Below are 26,326 nucleotides of genomic sequence, written 5' to 3'. Positions count from 1 at the left end.
CTATTCATATATTATTATTGACATCTAAACACTGCCGAAATTTATGATAAGTACAGTCAGCCATATGAAATAATGAGAAAATCTGATTTTAAAGAAAGAGGTTTACAGCCGAGCGCTATAATTTATTTTTCATGTTTGTCGTTCTCCCCATGTTGTGTTTTATTTGTTTATATCACATTCCAACTCTAACCAAACGGAACGCCAATCTTATGGGAATATACTGAAATTTACTTCAGCATGATATGTATGAAGACATAAGAAATACGTAATTCTTGTGACGTTAAAAAGGCGTCACCCATTTGTCGTCTTTTTGACGTAAATAAACAAAGAAAATGGACTGACGTCAAAAAGACGTATTTGGGCTCAAATGGAAGACGTCATATTTGTAAAGTTTGTCTGACGTCGAGGTGGTCATACAAAGACGTCTTAATGATGTGTAAATATTGCTATTTGAAAGACAAGATGTCACGTCCGAATAAAACTCTTACCAACAATACCCATTTCCATTTCAATTTTTTAAAACTCTTTTCTTAAGACGTTAATGTTTGGATAAGGTTTCGTCTTGATTTTTTCTCCATTCTAGATCTAATCAATAGAAATGAAATACACCAAATGTACGTACCAAAGTAATATAAGGAAAGAGAGTAGCGCCCTCAAATCAGTTACTTGTAAAATAGGTGCAGTCATTTCATTTTATCATTATTATCATTTTTCACAGAAATGAGTATTGCTCATCAATCTTTACAACATAGTTGTGTAATTTCCTCATGTTATTCCTCTCCAGCTTTCTATGCTTCGGCCTATTCAGCCCCGCCATCCTATGATCAAGTGATTGATGGTGATGTGGCTACCATCCCTGCAACATCTTCGACTGTTCAGCCTCCCCCACCATATCAACAACATGGCCAGTTACCATATCCTTCGGGGTCGGAGAAACTAGCCCCGTACCCATCTGCTCCAGACCCCACCATGCCTTTGACACCAAGCCAAGGTCCTGTCGGAACAAGCACCGCTCATGTGCAATACACAGTTCCAACGAGCCATGAGAATATGCATATTCCACCAGGGACGGATGCCGTTATTGTAAGCGTGTTACTTCACGCAGCAACACAGCCCTGAAATTGAGAGTGTCGGTACTGATACATCGTGCATTTCTCATGAGCAAGAAGCCAATCGTTCAAATGCGGTCAAACACAAAAATACATATCCCTTTTTCTTTCGATCAACTCATGTACTTGATCAGCAAACAATTAGATATGGTAACATTCATCGGTTACATGTTTAAGTGAAGTCATGAAAGACTCATCAATTAATTCCTCAGAAACTTTTCGTTCTCACTTCACGTCTCTAATCGTGTTGAACGGAACTATAGTTCTTTGATGCAAAGTACGTATAGCATTTAGCTTATATTTTTCTTTTTTCTTTTTTCCTGGGGAGGGGGTAGGGGGATTGTGTTACATATCCTTTTAATGTCGACATCTCTCAAAACCTGAGCTCAATTTATGAAACACACAATTTTTAATTATAAAAGGTACGTTGTTTTTTTACGCCTTATCTACATGTGATCTTCCTTACTGTATTTTCTTTATTGCTTTTCATTTTTCTATTTTTTTTTCATTTATCAGACCACATCACAAGGGGTGACTCTTATACGGCGAGTGAAGCCGATGCCAGATGATAACTTACAGTGCGCCATAACTGTCACCTTTTGCTGCTGCTTCGTGTTTGGATTGTTAGCTATTGTGAAGTCTCGGGAGGTGAGATTATGGCGTTATTTTAATGATTTTATGTCTATATCAGAAAGAACTTCCATAAGTCTGTTCAACTATAAGTCTTTCTTATTATATGCCAAAAGATAAATCTGAGTGAATGTATCAAAGCTTTTAGTAGTAGTGCCAGAACCTGGAGTGAATGCCTGTACATTATGCATCCCATTTTGAGAGATAAACCAAAAAGAAGAAGGGGGAAATACGCTCGCTAATATTTCATTTAGTTTGTTCTTCTGTATTTGCTGCAATTTATCAGCTCTCGTTGTGCCTTTTTATTTCCTGCCAGACGTGTTGGAATTGAGAAAATTGTATTGCAACAGTATTATGCGCCAACAAGCAAATCAACTACTCCTGTGAGATGTGTAAGAAATTATTCAAGTTCAGTTACTATAAGTTCACGTTTATTTCCAATAAGTAAAAGGCGTTACACGATACAATGTATTAAAGTTTAAAGAAGTACAGAAGTAAGCCTCCAAGATTTAGAGTGTATGTATATACGTGTAAATATTAAATGTATTTCCCATTAAATATCATATTGACCAAATTGAAACATTTTTCTTCCTATATGCCATGGAAAATCAAAACGTTCAGTTACTGCGACAGCTTGCAAGACTTCATTATTCCATGAATGCAAGAACTGATATTATACAGATAAATACATATTCGAGAACACGCGAATACACCCTACAGTATCATGGGTGTCTCCCCTTTTCAAGAGAAAATTTCCAAAGGGTTAGCTATGACGGACACAAAGTAATTTCCACTACAAATATTTCCTCCTCATCCTCCATACATCATCATCATTTCAATCGTTTCAAGGTCACTACTTTATTTGTTCACAGTGTCTTTTATTCCCTAACCTATCATCCCCTCCCGTAAATCGCTGGATTTGTTGAACTCCACAGGCAAGGCGTTTGCACAGGGAAGGCGACACAGAAGGAGCGAAGAAGGCTGTTAGGACGTCTAAGGTGTGTACTACGTGTGGCGTCGTTGTGGGCTTAGTTGCAATTGTAGCCGGCATCACAATCCTCGTATATCGATACGTAGCTGCATTGTTATACGGTGCCAAGTAAAAAATGTCAGAAGTAAAAACGTCAGAAGTAAAAATGTCAGTGGTAAAAATGTCAGAGTTAAAAATGTCAAAGGTGAAAATGTCGGAGGTAAAATGTCAGAGGTAAAAATGTCAGAAGTAAAAATGTCAAAATGTCTAATATATATAGGGGTATCACTAAATACTCTACTATAAACTTCAGAATCTATACATAATTATGATCATGACCTAGAGCTTGACAAAGTATTTTAAAAGTTACAAGAAATCTTTCATGATGATGCAAAAGGGCCCCATTTCTCCCTGGTCTCCCCTACACTTTCCTGCATTTTTTTTTTCTCGCGGATACCCTTTGCGTTTTAATGGAAAGGACCAAATCACCCACCCACCCCCCCCCCCCCACAACATCTCTAAACTATTGCAAATGGAGCATGGACAAAAAAAAAAATGTCCAGAATAAAAACTGCATTCCTTCTCGACCAGGACGTACATATTCTACAAAATATTTCCCTCGTTTTCCTCACTTAGGTAGAATGCGTATCGCCTCACCTGGCCTCTTTCTGGTATATCCGAAACATATCCATCGGGTTATTATGAGATAGGAGTGAATAAACCGTGACCTAAATGTCAAATGATGTACGTTATTATTGCCATTAAAACGAAAAAAAAAATACATGCGTGAGAAAACACGCGGAAAAGGTTTTGTTGCACGTGTCATGTATAAGGGTGGCAAAATTGCAGAAGTCACCCCTGTTCTCAAAAAGGTGACCCTCATGAAATTAGCAACTATCGACCTATTTGTATCTTGCCTAGCATTTCAAAATACTACAAATAATGAATAATAGACCCGATCACTTTTTGCAAACCCCGAATATGCTTTTCACTAAAGCGGTTCCGGAAAAAAAAATCATCGTCCCGATCTGGCATAGGTCCAACTATTAGACAGTAAGATTCAAATTACTTACGAACAACACATGCTAGAATGTTTTAGGGATTTATGGAAGGCGTTTGATAAGCGGAAGCACAATTAAATCATAGATTATAGACTAAATGCATTATTTGCCATCCATCATACTTCTTTATAGGTCGTGACCTGTGGATCGATCACCCTATCTGAATCATTAAAATCATTTAATGAATTATATTATTAGCTCTCATAAAAAGTGCTATCAAAATACAACTAGCTGTATGGTCACACATAAGCGAAAACCGGTCGCCCACTATAATCGCCGACTACTGACTGGAAACTGATCTGCGAAAGCATGAATAAAGCCAGACAAGATACTCGAGCAACCCATTGTCATGGTTGTTGAACACTATCAACATATTGGCCGTCGACTCTGACCTCTGACATTTCTACTTCTGACATTTAAACCTCTGACATTTTTACCTTTGACATTTTTACTTCTGACATTTTTACCTCTGACATTTTTACCGACCCCTGACATTTTTTACCGCTGACATTAGTACACCGAACCTGTTATACTAATGTTCTCTGTGAACACCACGGGCTCTTGGACAACTCCTGATTTAACCTGAATATACAACTTGGCCCAAATCTATTCTAAGCTCATTTTTTCCTTTAATAAGTAAATTTTAAGGTCCGACAACACTAAAAAGTATGGCATCGTCTATAGCCAGTGTAGAATATCAAATTGGAGCTATGAAAAGCAGTGATAATGAAATATGTCAATAAAGTTACAATTCACTTCAATTCATTTCAAGTAATTTTTATTTTGTTTTCTTCTACAGAAAGGAGGATTGCAAATGATCTTAAGTACTCATCGGTTGACTGCAAGATGAAAATTAGTGGTAACTAAAACGAAAAACTGAAAACGTACATGTATATAGTTTCATTTACGTTCTGAGGGCACAAAAGCATTTTATAGGAGTTACATTGCTGCGACGGCTGTGACATATTATACTAGTGAATCACTTATTAATTATGGAGGTGTTACTTCAGGAGAAGCAAATGACACTAGCTATCATTTCCAAATTGAAGGTACACTCGATTAGGTATACACCGTATAAGTATCAAAATGAGCACTTATGCAAATTACAAAGCAGATCTGCATGATACAAAAATCCTGGAGTAGGACTATATTGATTGGAACTTGTACCATTAGTTGCTTGTGTCATTATGCGCAACTTAATCAAAGTTCTTTTTAAATTCTCTTAAAATGCTTCAGGTCTCAGCTTATTCAATAAAGTTTATTTGATGTATTCAGTTGTCAACCAGCCCACGAATCATACAGATCACAAGTCTTACAGCCCATGAGTTATACAGCTCCCGAGTCATAGACACTCAGCAATCGTGGACACAAGCAGACTGGATTTCATGATGTATTGTAATGATAAGACTTCGCAATATCAATCCAGGGGGCGTCCTATCATTACACTTACATCATGAAATCAAGTCTGCTTGTGTCCACGATGGCGCTTGTTGTCGTTTCATTTTTTCCAATGTTTCTTCGTTTTCCTCTTTTTTCTTTTTTTCTTCCTAAGTTGATTTCAAGTCAGTTGACATTGGTTTCTTTGATTTGTTTCATATAATGTTTGTAGTTTCAATAAGTCATTATTTGTTCTCTTATGCAGCACTACAAAAAGTCCGGTGTTAAATCGAAACTCAAAGCTGTGTCAAATTTCCGGTACTCAGTTATGGTGTTAGATTAACACCAACGGGTGTCATTTAAAAATACATTTATAAAATTGTATTTTGAATAGTTTCTTAGTTATTATTCTTCTTGTTGATTTTGAATTGCAACAAGAAGATCAAGAATTTTCCGATAAAGTACTTGATTTTTGAAAAATAGGGTATGAACACATTTACAACATAGTAACACCAGTTGCTCTGAGCAGAGCATGGTCTCGTATTGAAGCTGGACGGGTGTTATACCATTGACATTAACACCAGCAATATCAAATCAACACCATGCGGTGTCATTGTTGAATTAACACCAGCGCAGTGTCAAAATATCACCAGCTAGTCAAATTAACACCACGTAGTGCCAAGTGAACACTTTTCGACACCATCACAACATACTTTCTACACCTGTGGGCCGGGTGTGGTAATCTATTGACACTTGATCGGTGTTAGATTTAACACCCATGGTGTTAAATCTAACACAGATGTTTTTGCGGTGTGTATTTTCCGAGGGTCCCATATCTTATACAAGCTTTGCCTTTTAGTGGGACCCTCTATTCCCATTCCAATCCTTGTATTTTGCATATGTATATAACTTGAAAATGAATTTATGTTGTTACTCGTGATCACATGTACGTTTTTTTTTTAATGTTACAAATATGTTATGTTTATGCATTGTACATAATTTATCATTTAATGGAAATGAAAATAAAGTTGAAGTTGAAGTTGAAGTTGAAGCTAACAAGGCCAACGTGTTGAATCTGTTTGGCTCGTGGGCTGTTTTTACCTAGTGTCGAACTCATGATCTCTATGACTTGTGGGTGTCGATCTACTGGCATGACCCCGCTTAATCTACCATTACGAATCTTGTAGCTAATTCCCTAGAGTCTGATTCAAAGTGACGATGACCAAGGTTTCTGGAGGGTCTGCATTTAGTCCCATTGTACACATGGTACACTGCCAGGTACTGATGTGAGTTTCCATCAAAAAATGATATACAGTCAAACCTGTCTTAGCGGCCACCTGCTTACAGCGGCCACTGATATTGCTGTATTATGGACCCTTTATATAGCGGCCATTCGTTTTGTATCCCTTGGTGAATATCTACTTGCTGATAGCGGCCAAAAAACTAGCTGAGCCGTTAAATTAGACATGAATACGATGTCTGTTACGTTCATTGCATGAATTCTACCGAGTCCTAGCTCAGTCACAATCACACAGACACGACTGACAAAGAAAAAAGAAAGAAATGAGGTGAGTTGTGCAACAAAAATCTCCATTATAGCTGCACATGCAAACTTATCTGCTTGTTATTTATAAGAATGACATGCGGTATTTTCTGCTATTATATATAAATTGCAAGTATTGAAATTCAAAATGGCCACCAACCTGTCTATAGCGGCCACTTTTCTTGCTTCCCTTGGGCGGCCGCTATAGACAGGTTTGACTATATATCCTTGAATGTATAACTACACATGTATGTTAAATTTGGTCAGTTGATTAAGCGATATGTAGGCCTATTGGTTTTGATGACCATGTATTTTTGTTTCGTTCTTGTATATAATATATCTTGTTTACTGTAACTGTTTGGACACACGATCTACACGCTTTGCTTTTAATGAGTTTCCATTTTCCATCCTCCAATATATGTTTATCACCTGACTGTCACTTCTTCAATATATATATACATTATATAATATATATATATATATATATATATATATATATATATATATATATATATATACATATAAAGTTACTCTATATTGATATTTCTTTTTTTTCACTCACATTGTGCTTATATGTGACCCTGCACCTCAAAACAAACAAAAAGTCGCCAGACATGAATTGTTAGGTAAGACTATATTATTCTGAAAGAGTAAACTTTAAGCTTTAAAATGATGTATAACTCAAATCAAATGGACTCTCCTAACCTATCTAAATATTGGAAAGAAAGCACAAAGTCAGGAAAAGTGTGAACTGAGAAAAGAGGCTCTGAAGTACAGTGTCTATTCAAGCGCTTAATCTGTACCAAACCGTGCTGGCTGTGCGATGAATGGGACAAAATAACAGGAAGTAAACCACCAGAGTAACAACAATGAAGAGATTATCAGATTAAACTGAAATTTAGCATGCCTCATTGAACACATTCTGTCCATAATAAATGCCAACTTTCAAAGCAGTAGCACTATCCTTTAAAAAAAGTTATTAGAGGTGAAAGTGAAGAGTGTGGACAAGGTTTTTCAGAAATGAAAAAGGGATTCTAAAGACACAGCTAATCACACTATTCTACCGAAAATGTTCGAGATAAACTGCTAAAACACACACTTTCCTGCCCGTTTTATGATACCAAATTTTAGCACTCTGTAAAAGAAGACCCGCTCTTTCGGAAAATACGAAAAAGTCAAGTTCGGCCAGGTTGACCCACTTTACTTTATATTTTCAGTCCTCACGCATAATCAGTGTGTGCGACTTTATGTTCGTTTTGAGGTGCACGGTCACATATGTTATTGATGTAGAGATGGAGAGAATGAATGAATTTGAAATTTGAAAGGTAAGTGTTTCACTTCATTGACTCCTTGTATGCTTAAGTTTGTGAGGAAGAAATGATAGGATTTCATGCAATGGTGTCATGATCAACTTTGAAAGAAACTGCCAATATTTTGACCTCTACAGCGCTGATCATTTGGATGCACGTTACGAGACCGACACCCACGAGTCATACAGCCCATGAGTCATACAGCTCACAAGTCATACAGCCCACGAGTCATACAGCTCACAAGTCATACAGCCCACTGTAGTTATACAGCCCACGAGTTCGACATCAAGTAAAATAAGCCCACGAGTTATATAGCCCATGAGTTCGACACTACGCACCAAAGGCTCACGAAACCGACACTCTGCAAACAAAGCCCACGAGACCGACATTACGCTTATAAGGTTCACGAGACAGACATTAGGCAAAGAAGGCCCACAAGACTGACACAGAGCCTTTGAAGGCCGCTCTGGACCGACAGGTTTAACAGCGCCACCTGTAGACAAATTAATTGTATAGGGTGCCCAGATAATGGCATAAGGAAGATCTGAGAGATGGAAAAGGAGAGTTGCTAGGGTGCTACCCGACAGTTGCCCACACTCACCCCCTGAAATGTTCAAGATTTTAAATTGTGTTTACGTGTGTGAGTGTTTGTGAAAAAACAAAAAACAAAATTCAGCAAAAGTGTGCATCAGGTCTTTCCACATTAATTTAAAAATATGCTAGAACACCGTCGTTTCCCTTTCCGCAATTAATTCACTTATTCGGGGAAAAAATAAAACGACGTGGACATTCAGATCAACAAACTAGAAAAATATTCAGCTGTGAAGTGAAGTTTACAAGGAAATATTTCACAAAATCGTCAATGCTGTATAGTGCACACCTGCTTCACATGATCTGGAGGGGGCGTCATCTGCGAAGGTGTTGATTTAGTATAAACTCACAGAAAACAACGTCATCGTATTTTAAGGTAGCGTTAAGGATTCGCAATAAGAAGATGCATTTATGAAAACAGCTATTCTATTTCATGAAAAATGTACCGTTTTGAGGAGAATAATTTTACAAACACAAGCCACAAATCGAGGTGAATCGCTGCGATACAAAACGTCTCATCCTTTGAATGTCATACATTCTAGTTACAGAGAAAATTACAAATTGAACTCTATAACGTCTTAGCGGGTAGGATATCCAGTAAGGCCTACTTAACTAGTGAAGCAAGAGAGAAAAGGGGAAAATGTACATTCCGTCCATCTTCTGACTAGAAATTGGGTAAGCCTATCAAAATTAGCACTGTGGCATCATGAAAGATCTAAAATGAAACGATGCATCGTTCTTCGTGTCCTCTTTTATTCATATTGTGTATTGCTTGTTTGTTTTTGTTGGGGGGGGGGGGGTTGAGGTCGCAAGAAGGGTACAATTTTATTTTTTTTTTTAAATGGTAACAATGTCGCTCCCCGTAGCGTGACAGAACTGTCTCCTAAAAGTCACACGTGTAAAAATTCCTAATTGATGTCGTTGACATGTAGATGGTGCCCTTCAATTAGTTATTATCTCTCGCTCAATAGCGTGACGAAATTACACCCGCCTGTATGTAATTTTCCCCTTCATGGAACACCCTGTAAAGATACATAGTTGTAATTGACATGCAGATGGCACTGTTCATCCTGTCGGACTCGTGAGCCTTCTTTGCATATAGTGTCGGTCTCGTGGGCCTTCTTTGCCTAGTAGGCCTTCTTTGTCTAGTGTCGGTCTCGTGGGCTTTCTTTGCCTAGTGTTGGTCTCGGGAGCCTTCCTTGCCTAGTGTCGGTTTCGTGTTTCGTTTGTTTGTTTGTTTGTTTGCTTGTTTTTTACTAACCAGTGTCGGTCTCGTGAGCCTCTTTTGTGTACGAGGTCTCGTAAACCTTTATTGCGTATTAGTGTCGGTCTCATGGGCGTTCTTGGCGTAGTGTCTGTCTCATGAGCCTTTTCTGCGTAATGTCGAACTCATGTGACTGTATGACTTGTGAGCCGTAAAACTCGTGGGCTGTATGACTCATGGATCTGTTTTTGACGTTGGTCTCGTGGACCGCATGACTCGTGGGTGTTGGTCTCGTGGGAAGACCCCGTTTTTATATGCCATTGCATATATGTTACAATCAATAATTATATTTCCCCTCCTCACATAGTCGGCTCACTCGGATTTTTTGTCATTATATACCTTCCCTCTCCTTTCCTTTTTTGTTATCTTCCCCACGTTCCTTCCGTTTACCCGGCTTTTTGATATCACAATTCATAATGTCAGTTAGAACAGTGTTTGTTAATTGACAGTCTGGCTGTATTTTTAAACGCAATGTTAATCACATTTAAACTGCGCGCATTCACTTTACGAAAAGAAGAATATATTAGCTTACCCAACATAATGATGTATGTTGTATTCAGATGAGTTTCATGTTGCTTTGATCAACTTTTAAGTTCATTAACTTGATCTCTCTTATTCCTTCTTATTCATACCACATTGATGATATCTTTTGCATAAAGTGGTATAATGTGTGTAGAGTTTGTGGCTTACACTTATGAAAGTGTTAATTTTACATGTTATTGTGAATGTTGGATAAGTTGTTTATAATGATACACAATGTATAGGTGTCACGTGCCATGCAGCACTGCGTAATACTTGCTGCAGTCGATGTTTCCATTTCACTTTCTCACTTGACCTCCCTTGGTTCTCGCATATATCCCGCTCACTCGGCGCTTTGTTGTCTTACACCTTCTTCCTCCTTCCTTCTTTTTAATCCTCTCCTCCGTTTCTTCCGCTTACCCAGCTTTGTCTCTATCTCCCTCTCTCTCCAATGGCCCTCTTTCCCTATTCCTCTGTTTATCTATACCCAACTATACCAATACATTGTTTGGAGTATGTTTTGCTGTTTTTTAACCTTTTTTTTTTTTTGTACAGAAATACTAAGTGCACATTATAATTCCCTGTAATTAGTTAAATGCGATATAATTCAATAGGTACATTGTGCATATCTCCGGAGAAGAATCTCATTGACCAGTAAGGCTTTGATAATCATGACTGTGTAGGCCCTACGTGCGTGATTACTTGCAAACTGGTGTGTAACGAGAGTAGGAAATCACCAGGACTGATAATGTACCAATATGCATGTGAGCGTAGTGGTGTGTATATGGAAGAACATGAGAGAAAGAGCGTGTGAAAGAGACAAAGAGCGAAAGGTCGTGTGAGAGAGGTGTTGAAAGAGGGGGAGAGAGTGAATACCGAACCATTGTCACCTGTGTTTTTGTTATGATGACGTAATGCTTACTGCTTGCCCAGTCTGTAATAGGCCAACATGTTCTGTCGTAAGACCTCGTTTAATAATGTCTGTATTTTACGTGTTTCTTTTGTATGAATACTTGTTTCGTAATCTTATTGTCTCTTTTACGATTTCAGTCTTGTGAGTGTGAGACACGAATGCCTCAATAAAATACCTTTATCGAATTCATATTTGTAAAAGACTCGTCAATTTGTAAATGGGACGATATGGAATAACATAAGCCTTACTTTTTGTGAGTTTTATAATCGTTGAGAAGAGTAACACTTGGTACATAATAAAATGTTCTATTATTTTCTAAGACGATATACTAATTTCGATTTTGAAATTGATGTTAAATACTGGTAAAGCAGCTGATATGTTGGAATATGGGTTGTAAAAATCTACATTATACGTAATATGCGTGATACAGAGATGAATGTACGTCCCTTCTTATCAACACAAAGCAGCCCCAAGAAGGCGAATATTTTCAAGAATGGAAACTAGCAAACAAACCGATGGTTAGACAAATTTGAAGATTCAACACTTTGTTCTCATACTGGCTTTCCCTCTAAAAGGGCAAATCCACACACACACACACACACACACACACACACACACACACACACACATTTCAGTTCATCTTACTCATACACAGACGCACAAACGCACACACCCAGCGGAAAAACAAAAATGTTTGACGTCATTCAACATACTGCTTGTGGACGAGCAAATACGACGTTCAAAGTTTAGCAGACCTGTATTTCAACATTTGGGCATTGGGGCATGCCCCCCCCCCTTTTTTTTTTAAAGCACCACTTATTAATTAAGTTACATGTTTCCGACGGTTCTTGCTTCAGCTCAGGCACCCAAATCAAAAAGCAGCTATTTGCTCTGCGCGATGACTTCTTGATTGCATTGTCTACTCTGTAAGAAAGGTATCGACGGTTTTTGGCAACCATGTCAGGTAAGGATCACAGTTTTCACTTAAATACCTGACTTCTGTTTTAGGAAGAGAATAAAGATTATTCCATTTAGAACGTTTATACTGGTAAAGTCAAAGGACTCTGTGTACATCAAAATAAAGAGACCGTTACTGAAATCGAAATTGCTCTGAACTAATTGCGGTGGCACACTGACAACATTAGGTCAAGTTTAACAGGCTTTTACTGCAGCAAATTGCAGTTGTATATCGCTGTGATAAAATGATTACAAATGTCAGTCAAGCGAAAGTTTTGGGCATGATATTTTGAATAGGCATCGAACTGTCTTCTCACCACAGCATTAGAGCTGATTGTCCAGTATATCTTCGTATAACATGACATATAAAACGTATTGATAATGCTAACATAATAATACAGGAAAAAGACAGTTACAACACAATTCTTAAGGAAAATGGGGCTGGAAGTGTCATGTTTAATGTTTACGTTACTACACACCACAACACACACACACACACAAATCAGATTATGACTGTCTTATGAGGTTTTAATGTAATAAGTGTATAATATGAAAAATCGGTTTGGGGTAAAAATGTAAATTGTGAAAATGTCGAGGAAAATGTTAGGCGTACATGATATGTATGAACGTCTTAGGTATATATATATATATATATATATATATATATATATATATGATAAGTCTCGGAGGTTAAAATTGTCACAGGTAAAAACTGAGGAAAATGACAATGATAAAATCCTCCTAGGTAAAATGTCAGCGGAAAATATCGAAGGTGAAATATACTTTTCTCTTGTTGTATACTGCTCTCAATTAACAATTAAGTCTTAATTCTATAACTCTTGATTACCTTCCAGTTTAGAAATTGTGAAACAGATAAAGCTAACAACTGCCTGCAGACACTTCAATAGAATAATAAAAATACCTGAAAACGATTGTGTGCGGTTTGACACACGCACACGCGCACACGCACGCACTAACAAACAAAAATCTAGCCCTAATACCAGGTTTCTCTTTCCCTCTCTCACTAATACAAAGACTTCTCAATGATCACTCGAATATTGTGCAAATACGTCTGCTGATGGATGAGCGAACGCATTCAAAGGTCGGGAAAACCCGTTGGTATTAATCTTTAATGTGCAATATGCTCCGGGTCTGGTTTCATTGCATGAAACGTATTACTAAACGTGAAGTTCATGTCGACTTCCTGCTTTAGCGCAAACACCACCAAGAGCAGAGAAACAGGAACTGTTGCGCTGTACAAAAACTTTTAAATTCTGGTGTACTGTACACTCTGTCAGAGAGGTATCGACAGTTTCTCTGTCAAACATGTCAGGTAAGCTCTTCGATAAAACCTCTTACACCTAGTTCGTTATTGTGAGTAAGAATTATCACGACTTCTCTCAAATTCTTAGAGTTATACACATACTATCATGTGAGATTTGTTATTGACTATAATAACTTTTATCAGCACGTTGCTCATTTCACAACAAAATGAAGAGAGGCGGTGGTACTAGCATCTAAATTCAACTGTGTTGGACAGCGCACTGACTACTGCTTCTCCATCCATACACAAAACAAACTTCGCTGTATATTCCTATAAGCTGTTATTTTCGCGAGGGTATACTTTTCGCGAATTTCGCCAATCACTGATGAATCGCGAATTAAACAACACCCGAAAATATCTCGAGGTGACAGACATCAGTGCTCTTATACGATAACCTTGTTTTACCTCAGTGTCATTAATCGCGAAATCAATATCTCGCGAAAATGTCCGTAACCAACTCATTCGCGAAAATATCTGTACGCGAAAATAACAGCTCAATTATTAGCAAATGGTGAACACTAACTAACGTAAGCCGGAGGAAATTTGAGACAATGGGAATGTTTGCATAGACAAGGCATTGTCTCTTTGCCACGTTATGGAGACTGCCGAAACGGAAGTGCCTCATTGACAATGCCTGCTTGATTTATGATTAGAATCATATTTCTCAGTATCTTCTCGTGCAATGTATTGAAAAGCTACCAAAACCAGGCTAACGCCAAGCGATGTCTCATCTGAATATTACTACTTTATGCTGGTATATGTTTTGTTAAGTTGACACAGCTTCCAAAGCAAGGAATTATCGTGAAGATCGGAAGGAGCTGCAAAGTAAAATATATATTGAAACAACCCCCTGCCGATTTTCATCGGCGTGGGTAACAAATATATCGATCATGCGTGTGTATCACTGTTTTTGCGTTCAATTAATGATATTGGTCTGCAACCGCGGCTTGGACACAGATCATCAATTCGTAATTTACGACTCACGGCTCAGTCCCATAGCACTCTTTGATTTTGACACCTGTCCATTACTCTTGTGTTGGGAATATTTAGAAGAAGTGAATAAATAAGCAGAAACAAAAAGAAATCTGCATGCATGAAACTGATGTGTAAAGCCTGGAAAACTTGAAAAGTTAATTTTCTCAGAGTACAACACAATATTGCATTCAAGTAACTGGCTTTTATCAGGGACAACCAGAGAAAACCCACGCACACTTCATTCATTCATCGCAAAGTGCAGACGCTTATCAACGCTATACAGTGGTCCATTGCCCCAAATACACACAATAAAGTACAAGTGTACAACTGGTACCCGTGAAAGACCAGTAGTTGAATATGGGTTATCCAGCCGTTTTGTCTTGTCTTACAAAAAACAAACAAACAAAAAAACCAAAACAAAAAAAGCAAATTCAAGTTCAAATATGAAGGAAATCTTATGAAGACGCTGAGATGACTACAAGTGTGAGAAGACTACAAGTGTACATTCGATGTCTGCAATTGTATGAATTTAGTTGTGACATTCTGAAACAACATTTATCAATAAAGTTACTCGCTTCTTCCAAAGATGCACTAGAGAAGAAGTTTTGGTTTATGAGACTTCCTGAAAATGTGAAAAGCACAGATAATTCATTTAAATGACCCGTCCAATTAAATGTATGTTGACCTCTGTACATGCCTGTTGGTCTGTACATAATCACTATACTTCATCAAAATATGAATCATATGATATTTATAAACATTTTTCTTAAGTCTTCTGCAAGCTGTTTAGTCCCACCTCAGACATATTCCAACTGTAACATCATCTTCATGTAACACCTGAGCTGAACAATTATATCGACACAATTATATGCCATACCATTTATTGGTACGTCAAAAACTTGTCAGAAACATTTTTATACAAAAGGAACATAATCGACTACTGTTGTGGGTAAGTGCAGGTGGTAATAGCAATTCTGAGTGGTCTTTAAAAAGATCCAGCTCATTGTTCCTCGGATAATAGGGAAGAACAAGACACTGGGTGAACTGAAGTAACATTTAGAAAGTTACATACTTGTCAGATGCATGGTCCTATTCAAGATAGACTAATTTCTGTTCACCACGAGAGATTTTTTTTTCCATAAGAAGATTTATTCGCGAAGTTTGATTGCTGTGGGGATCTCAACCGTGTCAACTCTTGGCACGCTACAATTCTCGAAACAAGCTCATCAGAGAATAGCTTGGAGTTGAACCCCGCAGAGGGGGGGGGGGGGGGGGGCAATAATGTCAACAATACCCTGAAAACATGTGCATATAAATATGCTACAACGCTCTTTGCTTTGGGTATGTCGGCATACTCACATAAAGACGTGTCAACAATCGATCTCTTCCTCGTACGCCTGTACAACGATTTTCCTCTCGTGAAAAAAGGGGGAAAATGGTTGCCGTTTCTGTAAAGACCGGCGTAAATCACATCTGTTGACGTCTGAGGTGTAAATTGTATGAGATGAACAGTGAACGGCCTCTATACTAGTGCAAAGGGGGAAAAAATCGCATTTGATGAACCATGAGGAGCTTAAAATATCCGTCTTCGCCTCGTTGAATAGAGCGCCCCATCTGTAGACACCTCGTACGAAATCGTATACCAGTGCACTCAACATGACAATTCAAATAATGAGCGGTGGATCACTGTCAGTGTGTGTGGCAGGCTGTAGTATATGAAAAAAAGGAGAGCCAGTAACACTTGTTGTTCCTATATTTGTGATTTTGTATACGCTCTCAGAAAAAAAAAGTTTAACTTCGCACATTTGTACCTTTACCAGTGACACATTATAACATAGGAGCTTCTTTACTTTCAGACCAGAAAGACGCATAGGTCTTAGATAAAGTTACATCTTGAATGTGTTCTGCGTTGTAGGCCAAATCAATAGAGATGACATCACAGCCCATAGAGAAAGAAACAGCATGTATTGTATAAAGAAAGAAAGCTGACTACAAAAGAGTAATTTGTAAATGACATGTGTTCTTTTTACAGACAATTTTATTGGTCATTAGTTTTCATCATGCTTTTATGTAAACTTTCTCACCTTATTTTCCGTCCCACTTTCAATTATACTGCTGTGATTTCAGCCCCTCCATCCTATGAGCAAGCAACCAGTGGTGCGCATGGCGTGGCTACCATCCCTGCAACATCCACGACCGTTCAGCCGCCCGCACCGTATCCACAGCAGAGCCAGCTGCCATATCCTCCGGGGTCGACCAACCCAGTCCCGTACCCACCTGCTCCCTACTCCAGTGTACCTTTGGCACCAGGCACCGCTCCGGTCGGAGCGAGCACTGTGCATGGGCAATATACAGTTCAAACAAGCTATCCCCATATGAATGTTCAACCAGGGATGAATACTGTTGTTGTAAGCATGCTACATCGTGTGTTTCTTGAATTTCCGACAGCAACAATAAATGAAGCACTCATATTAGTTCAGATATTGCTACATTATACATTTCTTATGAACAATTGGTTCATCGTGGTCATAACAAAATCATACATACTTTTTTTTTTCAGCTGCCTAATATATACTAAATCACCAAACTCATTAAAATTTTTACATTGATATTTTTATATTGATATGATTTATATCGATATTGTTTTCATGTTCACCTGAACTTATGTAAGACTCAAGAATTTATCCCTTTGAAGCTTCTCATCATTACTTCACATCTCCAAATCATTAAACGGAGCTTAGTCCATATTCCCTGCTGGCAAGAACACAGTGTCCCACAGTGTGAGAACCACAGTGTGAACACATTGTGAACACAGTGTAAAATATCATCACAATGTGAAATAAAGCATTACTATGTGACCACTCTGTGAAAACCACACCACAGTGTGAAATCATCTTCACACTGTTAGATTCGAGCGTTTTCGTATTAGTAGCGTTCATCTTTTGCTTTGCTTTGTTTTGCTTTGTTTTGGGGTTGTGTTACAATTCCTTAAAATTAGACATCGACTATAACCTGCACTCAATTTTTGATTACACATTCTCAGTGAAAATTAAAAAGGTGGGATGTTTTTTGTCGACATGTGATCTTCCTCACTGACCTGTTTGTTTTTGCTTGTTTTACGTTTCCATCAGACCGCACCACAAGGGGTGACTATCATACGGCAAGTGCAGCCGATGCCAGATGATAACTTACAGTGCGCCATATTTGTTACCCTCTGCTGCTGCTTCGTGTTCGGTTTGATAGCTATTGTGAAGTCACAGGAGGTGAGATTTGTTTCTCTCTTTTTGTAATAGGTCTGATGTCTGTATTAGAAAGGACGTTCTCTAAGATCAACTGTACGTCTTATTTTGTCGAAAGATAAATCTGAGTAAATTTATCGAAGCGTTAAACCTGCCAGAAGGGTGGGCGACTGGAATAAATTCCTGCTATGCGCAGCATTTAGAGTATTAAACGGAAAAACAGAGAATATTATCATACTCTCATGATTTTATTTTGGTTGTTCTCTTATGTTGTTGTTTTTTTAATTTCCTTGTCTCGCTCTTCTCTCTCTCTCTATCTCTTTCTTTTTGCATTAGTTCATCGCAGAGTCTGTATCTTATATGCATGAAATTACAGAATGAATGGTCTTTTGATCCTTCTTTATTGCAGCAAACTTCAAAATACTCTGAAAATATTACGCTTTATTTTGTCGGGGGAATGTGAAAGAAACAAATATTTTCAATTCATATGCTTACACGTGACTTTGTTGACATTCTTTCTTTCTATTTTTAATTCTTTAGATATCTGGTGTTCTTTTTTTATTATTAAACTCATATGTCATTCCTTGTCGGTCATGTTTAGGTTTGAGCAATTTTTATTACATACATTATGACATTATTCATCAACATCCAACTCAATTATGCCTATGGGATGTGCGAAAAATTGATCCAGTTCAATCACTACATTGTCATTGAACAAAAGGTGATGCACAATATACAAAGTATACAAGTATAAAAGAGGCAGGGCCTAAAGAAGTTATAAAGAATAGCACATTATGTGCGAATGATATGTCTTTCCAATACTGACAGTTTAAACAATTTTCTTCGAGTATGCAATGACGTTCTGTGAGAAATTCAACTCACCACGATTGCCTGCATAACATGGTTATTCCATGACTCGTGTGTTAATACAGGTATTAACACACGAACACCGTGCAAACACAATTATTCATTATGCTAATGTATATTAAAATTAAATATTTTTTTTTCGCAAGGGAAAGTGTCCAACTGTTTGTATATAGCAATGATAAACATAATGAGGTAGTTCCAGTTGGAAATATTTCCTACATCATCATCACTCTAATCATCGCATTGCCTCTTTGTTGTTGTTGATATGGTGGTATACATCATTTCCTTTCCCTAATCGCTGGATTTGTTGAATTCCACAGGCTAGGCGTTTGCACATGGCAGGCGACACAGAAGGAGCGCGGAGGGCTGCGAGCACGTCGAGGTCGTTATCTACTTGCGGCGTCGTCGTGGGCCTCGTTCTGATTGGGGCCTCCCTTGTGCTACGATTCGTAGCTCTCAGTTATTAGTGTTCTCCTTGAGCTCGGTGGGTTTCTCGAAAACGTGTACAACCTGGCCCAAGCCTACTCTCAGCCTAAAGCCCACCTCCCCCTCCCCCTTTTTTTTTTTAAATAAGCGATTTCAAGTTGTAGCAATGATGCCGGACAGTCCAGCTAGTGCTGAGTAAGAAACTGGAGCTATGAAAAGCTGCCATGCGGCAGTGATTAAGAATTATTATGTCAATTAAAGGAAACCAAAACCCAAAGAGAAATGTGGATTGGGTGAAAGCAGCAACATTAGTAGAACACATCAGTGAAAGTTTGAGGAAAATCGGACAATCAATGCAAAGGTTATGAATTGTTAAAGTTTTCCTGTTGGTACCGCTGAATGAGGAGACTACAGAGGTTATATGACGTCATGTGTGGACAACAATATAAAGAAAATGTAAAGGGTATTCAACAAATATTCATTTTTCATGAAGATTACAATTTCGATCAACTTGATACTGACATAGGATGTTAACGGTAGTAATTATTACCCCTGCTTTCTGAAAGCGGTTAGTCAAGTGCTCTGTAATTATACTAGAAAAGTGAAAGCATATTGACTGCACGATGAAATTTTTAGGGCTAATAAACAAAGTATAAAAAATGTATACATAGTTTCAAACCAAACTTGTTGCATTATGTATATTCTGAAGAAAAAAAAATCGATCTACGAAACTGACTAACTTTTGATAAAGAACGAAATTATCTCTTCAATTATAAGGTAACTATGACCTCTACAACATGCACTGGTTAGTCATTATCATTCGTATGTATGAATTATCCAGTCACTATATATCGCAACGAAGTTCATCAAGTAGATGATCGGATGAGCAGAGAGCTCAGGCACTATAAGATAGTTTAAGACGAATGTTAAAAAGTTGCACATTGATACAAGGAATCAATGACACAAGGAAATCCAACTATGTCAGTATGTCAACACAAGTAATCAAAAAAAAAAAAAATCTTTAAAAGCGTTTTACAGGTTCAGAAGGATCTGCACTAATACTCTTTTTACAACCAGGGCTAGATAGTGAATTATGAATCAGTTGGTTTAGAGAGCCTTTGTGTATCCGAAAAACAAAGAGTAAAATAAAAAGTGATCGTATCATTTTTTTTTTAATCGTAGAAGCTATAGAGCATTGTTGTACCAATGACAACAGGGAATGGAATTTCATCAAATCACTTCTGAATTGCCATAATGATATTAATGATACATGGTGCCACAGGTTTTCAGACCTGCAACCTGACCCCTCCCCCCCCCCCCCTTGGTTTGCCTCCAGTGTCGGACTCATGGGCCTTATAATGTCTAGTGTTGGGCTCGTGGGTTTAATAACTGTTAAGTTCATGACTCGTGGATATCGGATTCATGACGTGCACCCATTAGTTGTTTTCTAAATTTACACATTCATGTCCACTCTACGTGGTACAAAAAAAAAAATAGAGATAACAGTTTTATTCCATAACAGTGTTTTTAAGATTCACAATCATTTCTGTTTACTCACGGCAGGGTGTCTTATTGTTTTTCCATTTATTCATTTTTTTTTTGAAATAAGTACATCCTTTATTATTCTGTGAGGCTGACCTATAATTCAGCTGCACAAAACTGCTTTTCGCAGGCGCCCTGCACCTGCAGTCTTACGTGTATGGATTATGTATATATTATCATTCACTAATTCCTTCCGCTGAAATCAGGTTAAATCATCAAGTCTTTCTTTTTTAACGTGTGGAGGGATGTGCACTTCTGAACAAAGGAGTGCATTACAGGATATCGGCAACGTACTGTATGGAAATGATCTCCTTTTATACTCTATCCGTGGACGCGTGTATTTGGATGGGTCACTTTTATTGAATTTCGCGTTCTATTTTTTATGCTACGTTTATACACCAATTATATTGATTATACTTATACGTTTTTGTATAATTTGTTTAGTTCTCATTTTCATTTGAAAAAAAACAACAACCTACTTTGCTGTAATTTTACCTTCGTGAGTCATATAATATATATGATATTATACATACTATATTCATATGTAAATGTTTGTCATTCTTTCCTTGTTCCATTTTCCCTACTTTTTACAAGAAGTTATTCATTCCCTCACTATGCATCTATACGCACCAATCATTGACAACTGACATACACATCATTCTCTTGGTTTATAATGGTGGTAATGTCGAAATGCACCTTAACTTCTCCTGGGCCCCGTCTTATAAAGCCTTCAAATCAATCACAAGTCCCCAAATCAATCGCAACTTGCATTGAAGCTCTCAAAAAAATTGCGATTGAGTTCTATCACAAGTCTTTATAAGACAGGCCCCTGCTTGCTCTCCATAGATTTTTTCCATTTTCTCTATTTCTCTCCTCACCTTCTTTCATACTATTTCAGTATCTTGTTATAGACTTATATCAGAACTGATGAAACAATATACAAAATCTATTTTCCGTTCTGGTTTATAGCTCCACACATAATTATTACACCTATTTTTGTCTGTTTGTGGACACAGCAGCAAATGCTTTATGAGTAAGTGTCATGTAATATTTGGTTATTGTAAAACTTTTACAAAAAGGAATGGCAAGGTCATAGTACGAGAGTGGAATCTTTTCGCACAGGCCTATATCGCTGGCTAAAGTGGTAAAATCAGGTGGTATGATTCATTATAAAGTTACTGTTTTTTTAATGTGGTGTGCAAAGTTCACTGATTGTACTTTCATGTCTTTCCAATCATGTAATGTCTGCCCATTTTTCTCACATTTCCCCTTCCTTTCTCACTTCAAATTTTCCTTAATTCCCACCAAATTTCTCTTGCTACATGCGCTTTTCACTCCTTCAATTTCCATTCATGTGTTATATTCATTATCAATGCTACAACGTTATATTTATCATAATTCTGCTGCCTGCACATCCGCTGCATGATGCTTCTCAAGATTTATCTTGTGTATTGTTTTGTTGTGTTGACTATGCTTTGCTTTGTTACATTATATAAGTCTTGTTCTCATTTCAGTCATATGTAAGCAATACTATCAATTATCAGGCAGTGATGCCTAACTTGTGTTTACATGTATTGTGATCTTCATCAGTCAAGTAATATAACGAACTAATAATTTATATATATATATATATATGATCAAATGTATTCAAGAGACGATTAAATGAAATCAATCGTAAACCCAATGTCATGTCATTTGTTACCGACTTAGAAATATTTCAAGATTTTTTTTTTTCAGTGATAAGTAATGTTCATAAGATGGATTCGTCATGATGATAATTCTAGTATAGGTTCTCCCAGTCAATTTCGCACTTCTTTCAATCCAATTCCTTATTGCTGCATTGAATTTACATTGTAGTAAAGGCCCCTTTTTGACTGCAAAATTTAACCTAGATGACAGGTTCGGTAATTCAATTTTATAATCTTTTCATTCAAATTTAATTTCGGAACGTTCAAATTACCTCTAACGTCATTCTAATCAACACTTCTTTGACTGAAATTCATAAGACAAGCACCATTTCATTATTTGTTCATTCAATTTAGAATGATATAGTCACGTGATCACGTATATGCTGCACTTGTTCAGTCAAATTAGTTTTTTTGGGCATCCAATTTAACATGTTCTGCAGTCAATTTAGCAGACATGTTCATGCTTTGTTCTTTCTTTATTTTCTTTCATCATAGTTATTGTTTTGTAAGCATCATAACATTTCATATTTTCGTATTCATTTGAGAGATTTTGGCAACCGTTTTTTTTTCCAATGTTCTCGAGAGTCTCCCAGTCCAAAGATAGTGCATGTGGCCACAACTTTTTTATGGTCTTTGAACGCTTTATCCCGAGTGTGTCGACCAACTCTAGGAAGCTAGTCATGGTTATGATCCTAAAATGTTTCTATAATATTTTCTCTGTCTTCTTGAGATATACGTCTGTATTCTAACTTGTGCTGTCATGACTGAAGAAGAAGAAAAATGAAGAAGAAGATGAAGTTAATCTGTAGTACTGCATGGTATACATGTAGGCCTGTATGAAAGAAAAGGGGCGTTACAGAACAACCAACTCGAGCTATATAGGGTAAAAATATGATACTTTTACTTCTTAACAGTGTGTGGATGAAACAAAAAGTCACATTGAATTACACGTGTTTAAATGTTCTCACCTTTTCAAAACAGACGTAACATGACGTGAATTTGAACGAATGTTTGGAATTTGTCTGCCCATTAAACTCATTCGCAAAATTGAATGACTCAAATACCCATTTCGGCCGGGGATGGTGAATTTGAAAGAACGTATAGAGTACCTGCCAATTTGAGTACCCTTTCTACAAATTCGAAAGCCACATGTGCAAATTTCATTGATCGAAATGCTAAATTGAACGCTCAAGTTGCAATTTTGAAAGACAGACTGTGCGATAACGAGGGTTTCTGCTAAATTGAATGAACATCTCAATCATCCAGGTCTATGCACCAACATCTACTGCATCTGATGAAACCATGGAAGACTTTTATGGTCAGCTCCAAGATACTCTTGACAAGATTCCAAACAAAGATGTTCTTGTGATAATGGGAGATTGGAATGCAAAAATTGGCAAATCAGAGACCAAGTCTAAGATCATCGGAAAATATGGATTGGGAGGAAGAAATGAACGTGGAGATAGTTTGGAAGATTTCTGCCAAGCTAATGATCTGATTGTTGGAAACACTTTCTTCCAGCAGCACCCCCGAAGACTCTGGACGTGGAAGAGCCCCGGGGACAATGTAAAAAACCAGATTGACTATATCCTCGTTAAAAGAAGATGACGCTCTTCATTGCTCAGTGTTCGGACAAGACCGGGTGCAGACTGTGGGAGTGACCACCAGCTTCTGGTTGCACAGCTGAAACTAAAGCTCAAAGCAAAGAAGAAAGAGACACCACCATTAAGGTTTGATGTAGACAACATACCGGAACAGTACACTGTTAGTGTGAGCAATAGATTTCAGGCACTTCTTCAGATTGATGACGAAGAGCTGTCTCCCAATGAACTATGGGAAGGAATGAAAGACGCAGTGTTAAGCACAGCTAAGGAGATCATCCCAAAGAAGAAGAAGAAGAAGCAACCATGGTTATCTAGAACAACATTAGAACTTGCTGACAAGAGACAGGATGCTATAGGAAGAGAGGGGATATGGCTGAGTGGCGAAGACAACACAAAGAAGTGTCAAAAGCAGTTAGAGCTGATCAGCGTGCTTTCGTTGAGAGAAAATGTCATAAGATGGAGAGAGCAGGGAGTGATTCTAAGAGGGTGTATGCTCTGGTCAAAGAAGTTACTCAAAAACCATCAGCAAGGTCAGATGTCATCAATGATAGATATGGTACCACCCTAACAGACAGCAAAGACATAAAGAACAGATGGGCAGAGTACTGCGATGAGCTTTACGAGCAGAAGACCCAAGTGGACTCCACCAACAGCAACCTAGGGGGAACAAGAGTTAGAACCACCCCCGTTATTGGAGGAAGTGCGCCAAGCAATGAGAGAAATTAGGAATATATGGGAAATCACCAGGATGGGATGATATCCCAGGCGAGTTATGGAAAGCCTCTGGTGAGGAAGGCATAAACATCATTGTGGAAACTCTGTGACAGAATCTGGAAGAATGTGGAATGGCCCGAGGACTGGGGAAGAGCGGTCTTAATATCCCGATACCTAAAAAAGGAAATGTAAAGGAGTGCATGCTCAAACCACCGCACCATTAGCTTGATAAACCATGCCAGCAAAATACTACTCAAGATCATCAACAACAGAATGAAACTGCAGACGGAAAATGAGATAGCTGAAGAGCAGGCTGGTTTTAGAGCAGGAAGAGGCACGAGAGACCATATCATCAACATCAGAAACATCATTGAGAATTGCCGAGGACACTCTTTACCACTCTACCTGTGCTTTATTGATTACAGTAAAGCCTTTGATTGTGTCTGTCATGCAAAATTATGAAACACTAAGAGAGAAATGGGTTTTCCTAGCCATATAGTGAAGCTCATCAGCAAGCTGTATGAAGATCAAGAGTCTACAGTACGAACAAGCAGAGGTGACTCAGGATGGTTCAAGATTGGTAGAGGTGTCAGACAGGGATGCATACTATCGCCCCAGCTTTTCAGCATCTATGCTGAATGGATTATGAGAGATGCCCTGGGAGATTTCCTTGGTGGAGTGACAATAGGTGGCCAACGGGAAACAAATCTCAGGTATGCAGATGACACCACCCTGGTTTGCAACAACAGAAGAGAATTGGTGGATCTACTCAGAGCAGTGAAAATAGCAAGTGAAGAGAGGGCCGGGGGTAATGCTGAATAAGATCATGGTTGTAGATGGAGAACGGAGTTTTGCAGATGGTGTCTTTTCTCTAGATGGTGATGTCATTGAAGAGGTGGAAAGCTTCGAGTTCCTGGGCTCCATCATAGACACAAAAGGGGACTGCTCACAGGAGATTAAACGAAGACTAGCAATGGCCCGGAATGTGGTACAGAGTATGACAAAGCTTTGGAAAAGTAAACTCCCTTCCTCCCTCAAGGTCCGGCTACTAAGATCTACAGCCTTTGCCCTGGCATCATATGGCTCAGAATCCTGGACAATGAGGTTAGCAGACAAGAAGAGACTGGATTCGTTTGAGATGTGGTGCTATCGTAGGATACTGAGGATACCATGGAAAGAAAGAAGAACAAATACATGGGTGCTAGAGGAGCTTGGAGTGGAAAAGAAACTACGGGCTTATATTGTGGCCAGAAAATTGACATAATTAATTTGGCCATGCTACCAGACATCACTGCCTTCAGAAAACAATCATCCAGGGAATTAATGGTTGAGTGAAAACGTAAAAGAGGAAGACCTGCAGCAAGCTGACTTGATAACATCAAGCAGGTGACTGGAGCAAGCATTACAGAGGCTACCAGAGCTGCCGCTGACCGCAGACAATGGCGTTCTCTCATCCGAACCACACCTGCATATTTGTATGGTACGTGACTAGAGAGAGAGAGAGAGAATGAACCTTCTATCAAATGGAATGACAACAGTGCGAAATTGGATGGGAACACCTATACTAATTACGTGCCTATAATAAATAGATTTTATTTTTAGTACACACTCCCTCGACCTATTAATGATGATAGTGGCTACTTGTATAGCGCTCAGGTCCACCTTTCAGTGCTCATGGCGCTTCAAAAATGAAAAGATAGATT

General features: G+C 38.1%; 2 protein-coding genes and 1 long non-coding RNA gene across 4 annotated transcripts; all 3 read left to right on the top strand.

Moving 5' to 3' along the window:
• The first annotated feature begins 1,007 nt into the window (after nucleotides 1-1,007).
• LOC139721179 (uncharacterized) lies at nucleotides 1,008-2,795 on the top strand. The gene is made up of 3 exons (XR_011710216.1): nucleotides 1,008-1,083; nucleotides 1,626-1,757; nucleotides 2,675-2,795. It is a non-coding gene; the product is annotated as an uncharacterized lncRNA (long non-coding RNA).
• A 9,336-nt stretch (nucleotides 2,796-12,131) lies between these two features.
• Nucleotides 12,132-19,845, top strand: LOC139721178 (uncharacterized). 2 transcript variants are annotated; one of them, XM_071632505.1, is made up of 4 exons: nucleotides 12,132-12,251; nucleotides 16,671-16,951; nucleotides 17,675-17,806; nucleotides 18,970-19,845. In XM_071632505.1, exons 1-4 carry the CDS (start codon nucleotides 12,245-12,247, stop codon nucleotides 19,114-19,116), a joined length of 567 nt encoding a protein of 188 aa, XP_071488606.1. In that variant the 5' UTR covers nucleotides 12,132-12,244; the 3' UTR covers nucleotides 19,117-19,845. The 2 variants fall into 2 exon arrangements, with proteins under 2 accessions (XP_071488606.1, XP_071488605.1); XM_071632504.1 differs by lacking the exon at nucleotides 12,132-12,251 and adding an exon at nucleotides 13,334-13,577.
• Nucleotides 19,846-25,449: 5,604 nt separating this feature from the next.
• LOC139721135 (uncharacterized) lies at nucleotides 25,450-25,887 on the top strand. Its single transcript, XM_071632465.1, has one exon. The coding sequence runs from the start codon at nucleotides 25,450-25,452 to the stop codon at nucleotides 25,885-25,887; it is 438 nt and encodes a 145-aa protein (XP_071488566.1).
• The last annotated feature ends 439 nt before the right edge of the window (nucleotides 25,888-26,326 follow it).

Source organism: Diadema antillarum, unplaced genomic scaffold, assembly GCF_040938485.1.
Source record: "Diadema antillarum isolate AM-2024a unplaced genomic scaffold, OU_Dant_1.0 scf00000139, whole genome shotgun sequence".
Lineage (NCBI taxonomy): Eukaryota > Metazoa > Echinodermata > Echinoidea > Diadematoida > Diadematidae > Diadema > Diadema antillarum.
The sequence above is the reverse complement of the archived record's forward strand: the minus strand, read 5'-3'. Positions and strand labels throughout refer to the sequence as shown.

Excerpts from the sequence above, each read along its gene's own strand:
- LOC139721178 (XM_071632505.1), top strand. Across the intron at positions 16,952-17,674 it reads CAGGGATGAATACTGTTGTT|ACCGCACCACAAGGGGTGAC; the intron begins GTAAGCATGCTA and ends CGTTTCCATCAG. Across the intron at positions 17,807-18,969 it reads CTATTGTGAAGTCACAGGAG|GCTAGGCGTTTGCACATGGC; the intron begins GTGAGATTTGTT and ends TGAATTCCACAG.
- LOC139721135 (XM_071632465.1), top strand. The coding sequence starts at position 25,450 with ATGGTTGTAGATGGAGAACGGAGTTTTGCAGATGGTGTCTTTTCTCTA.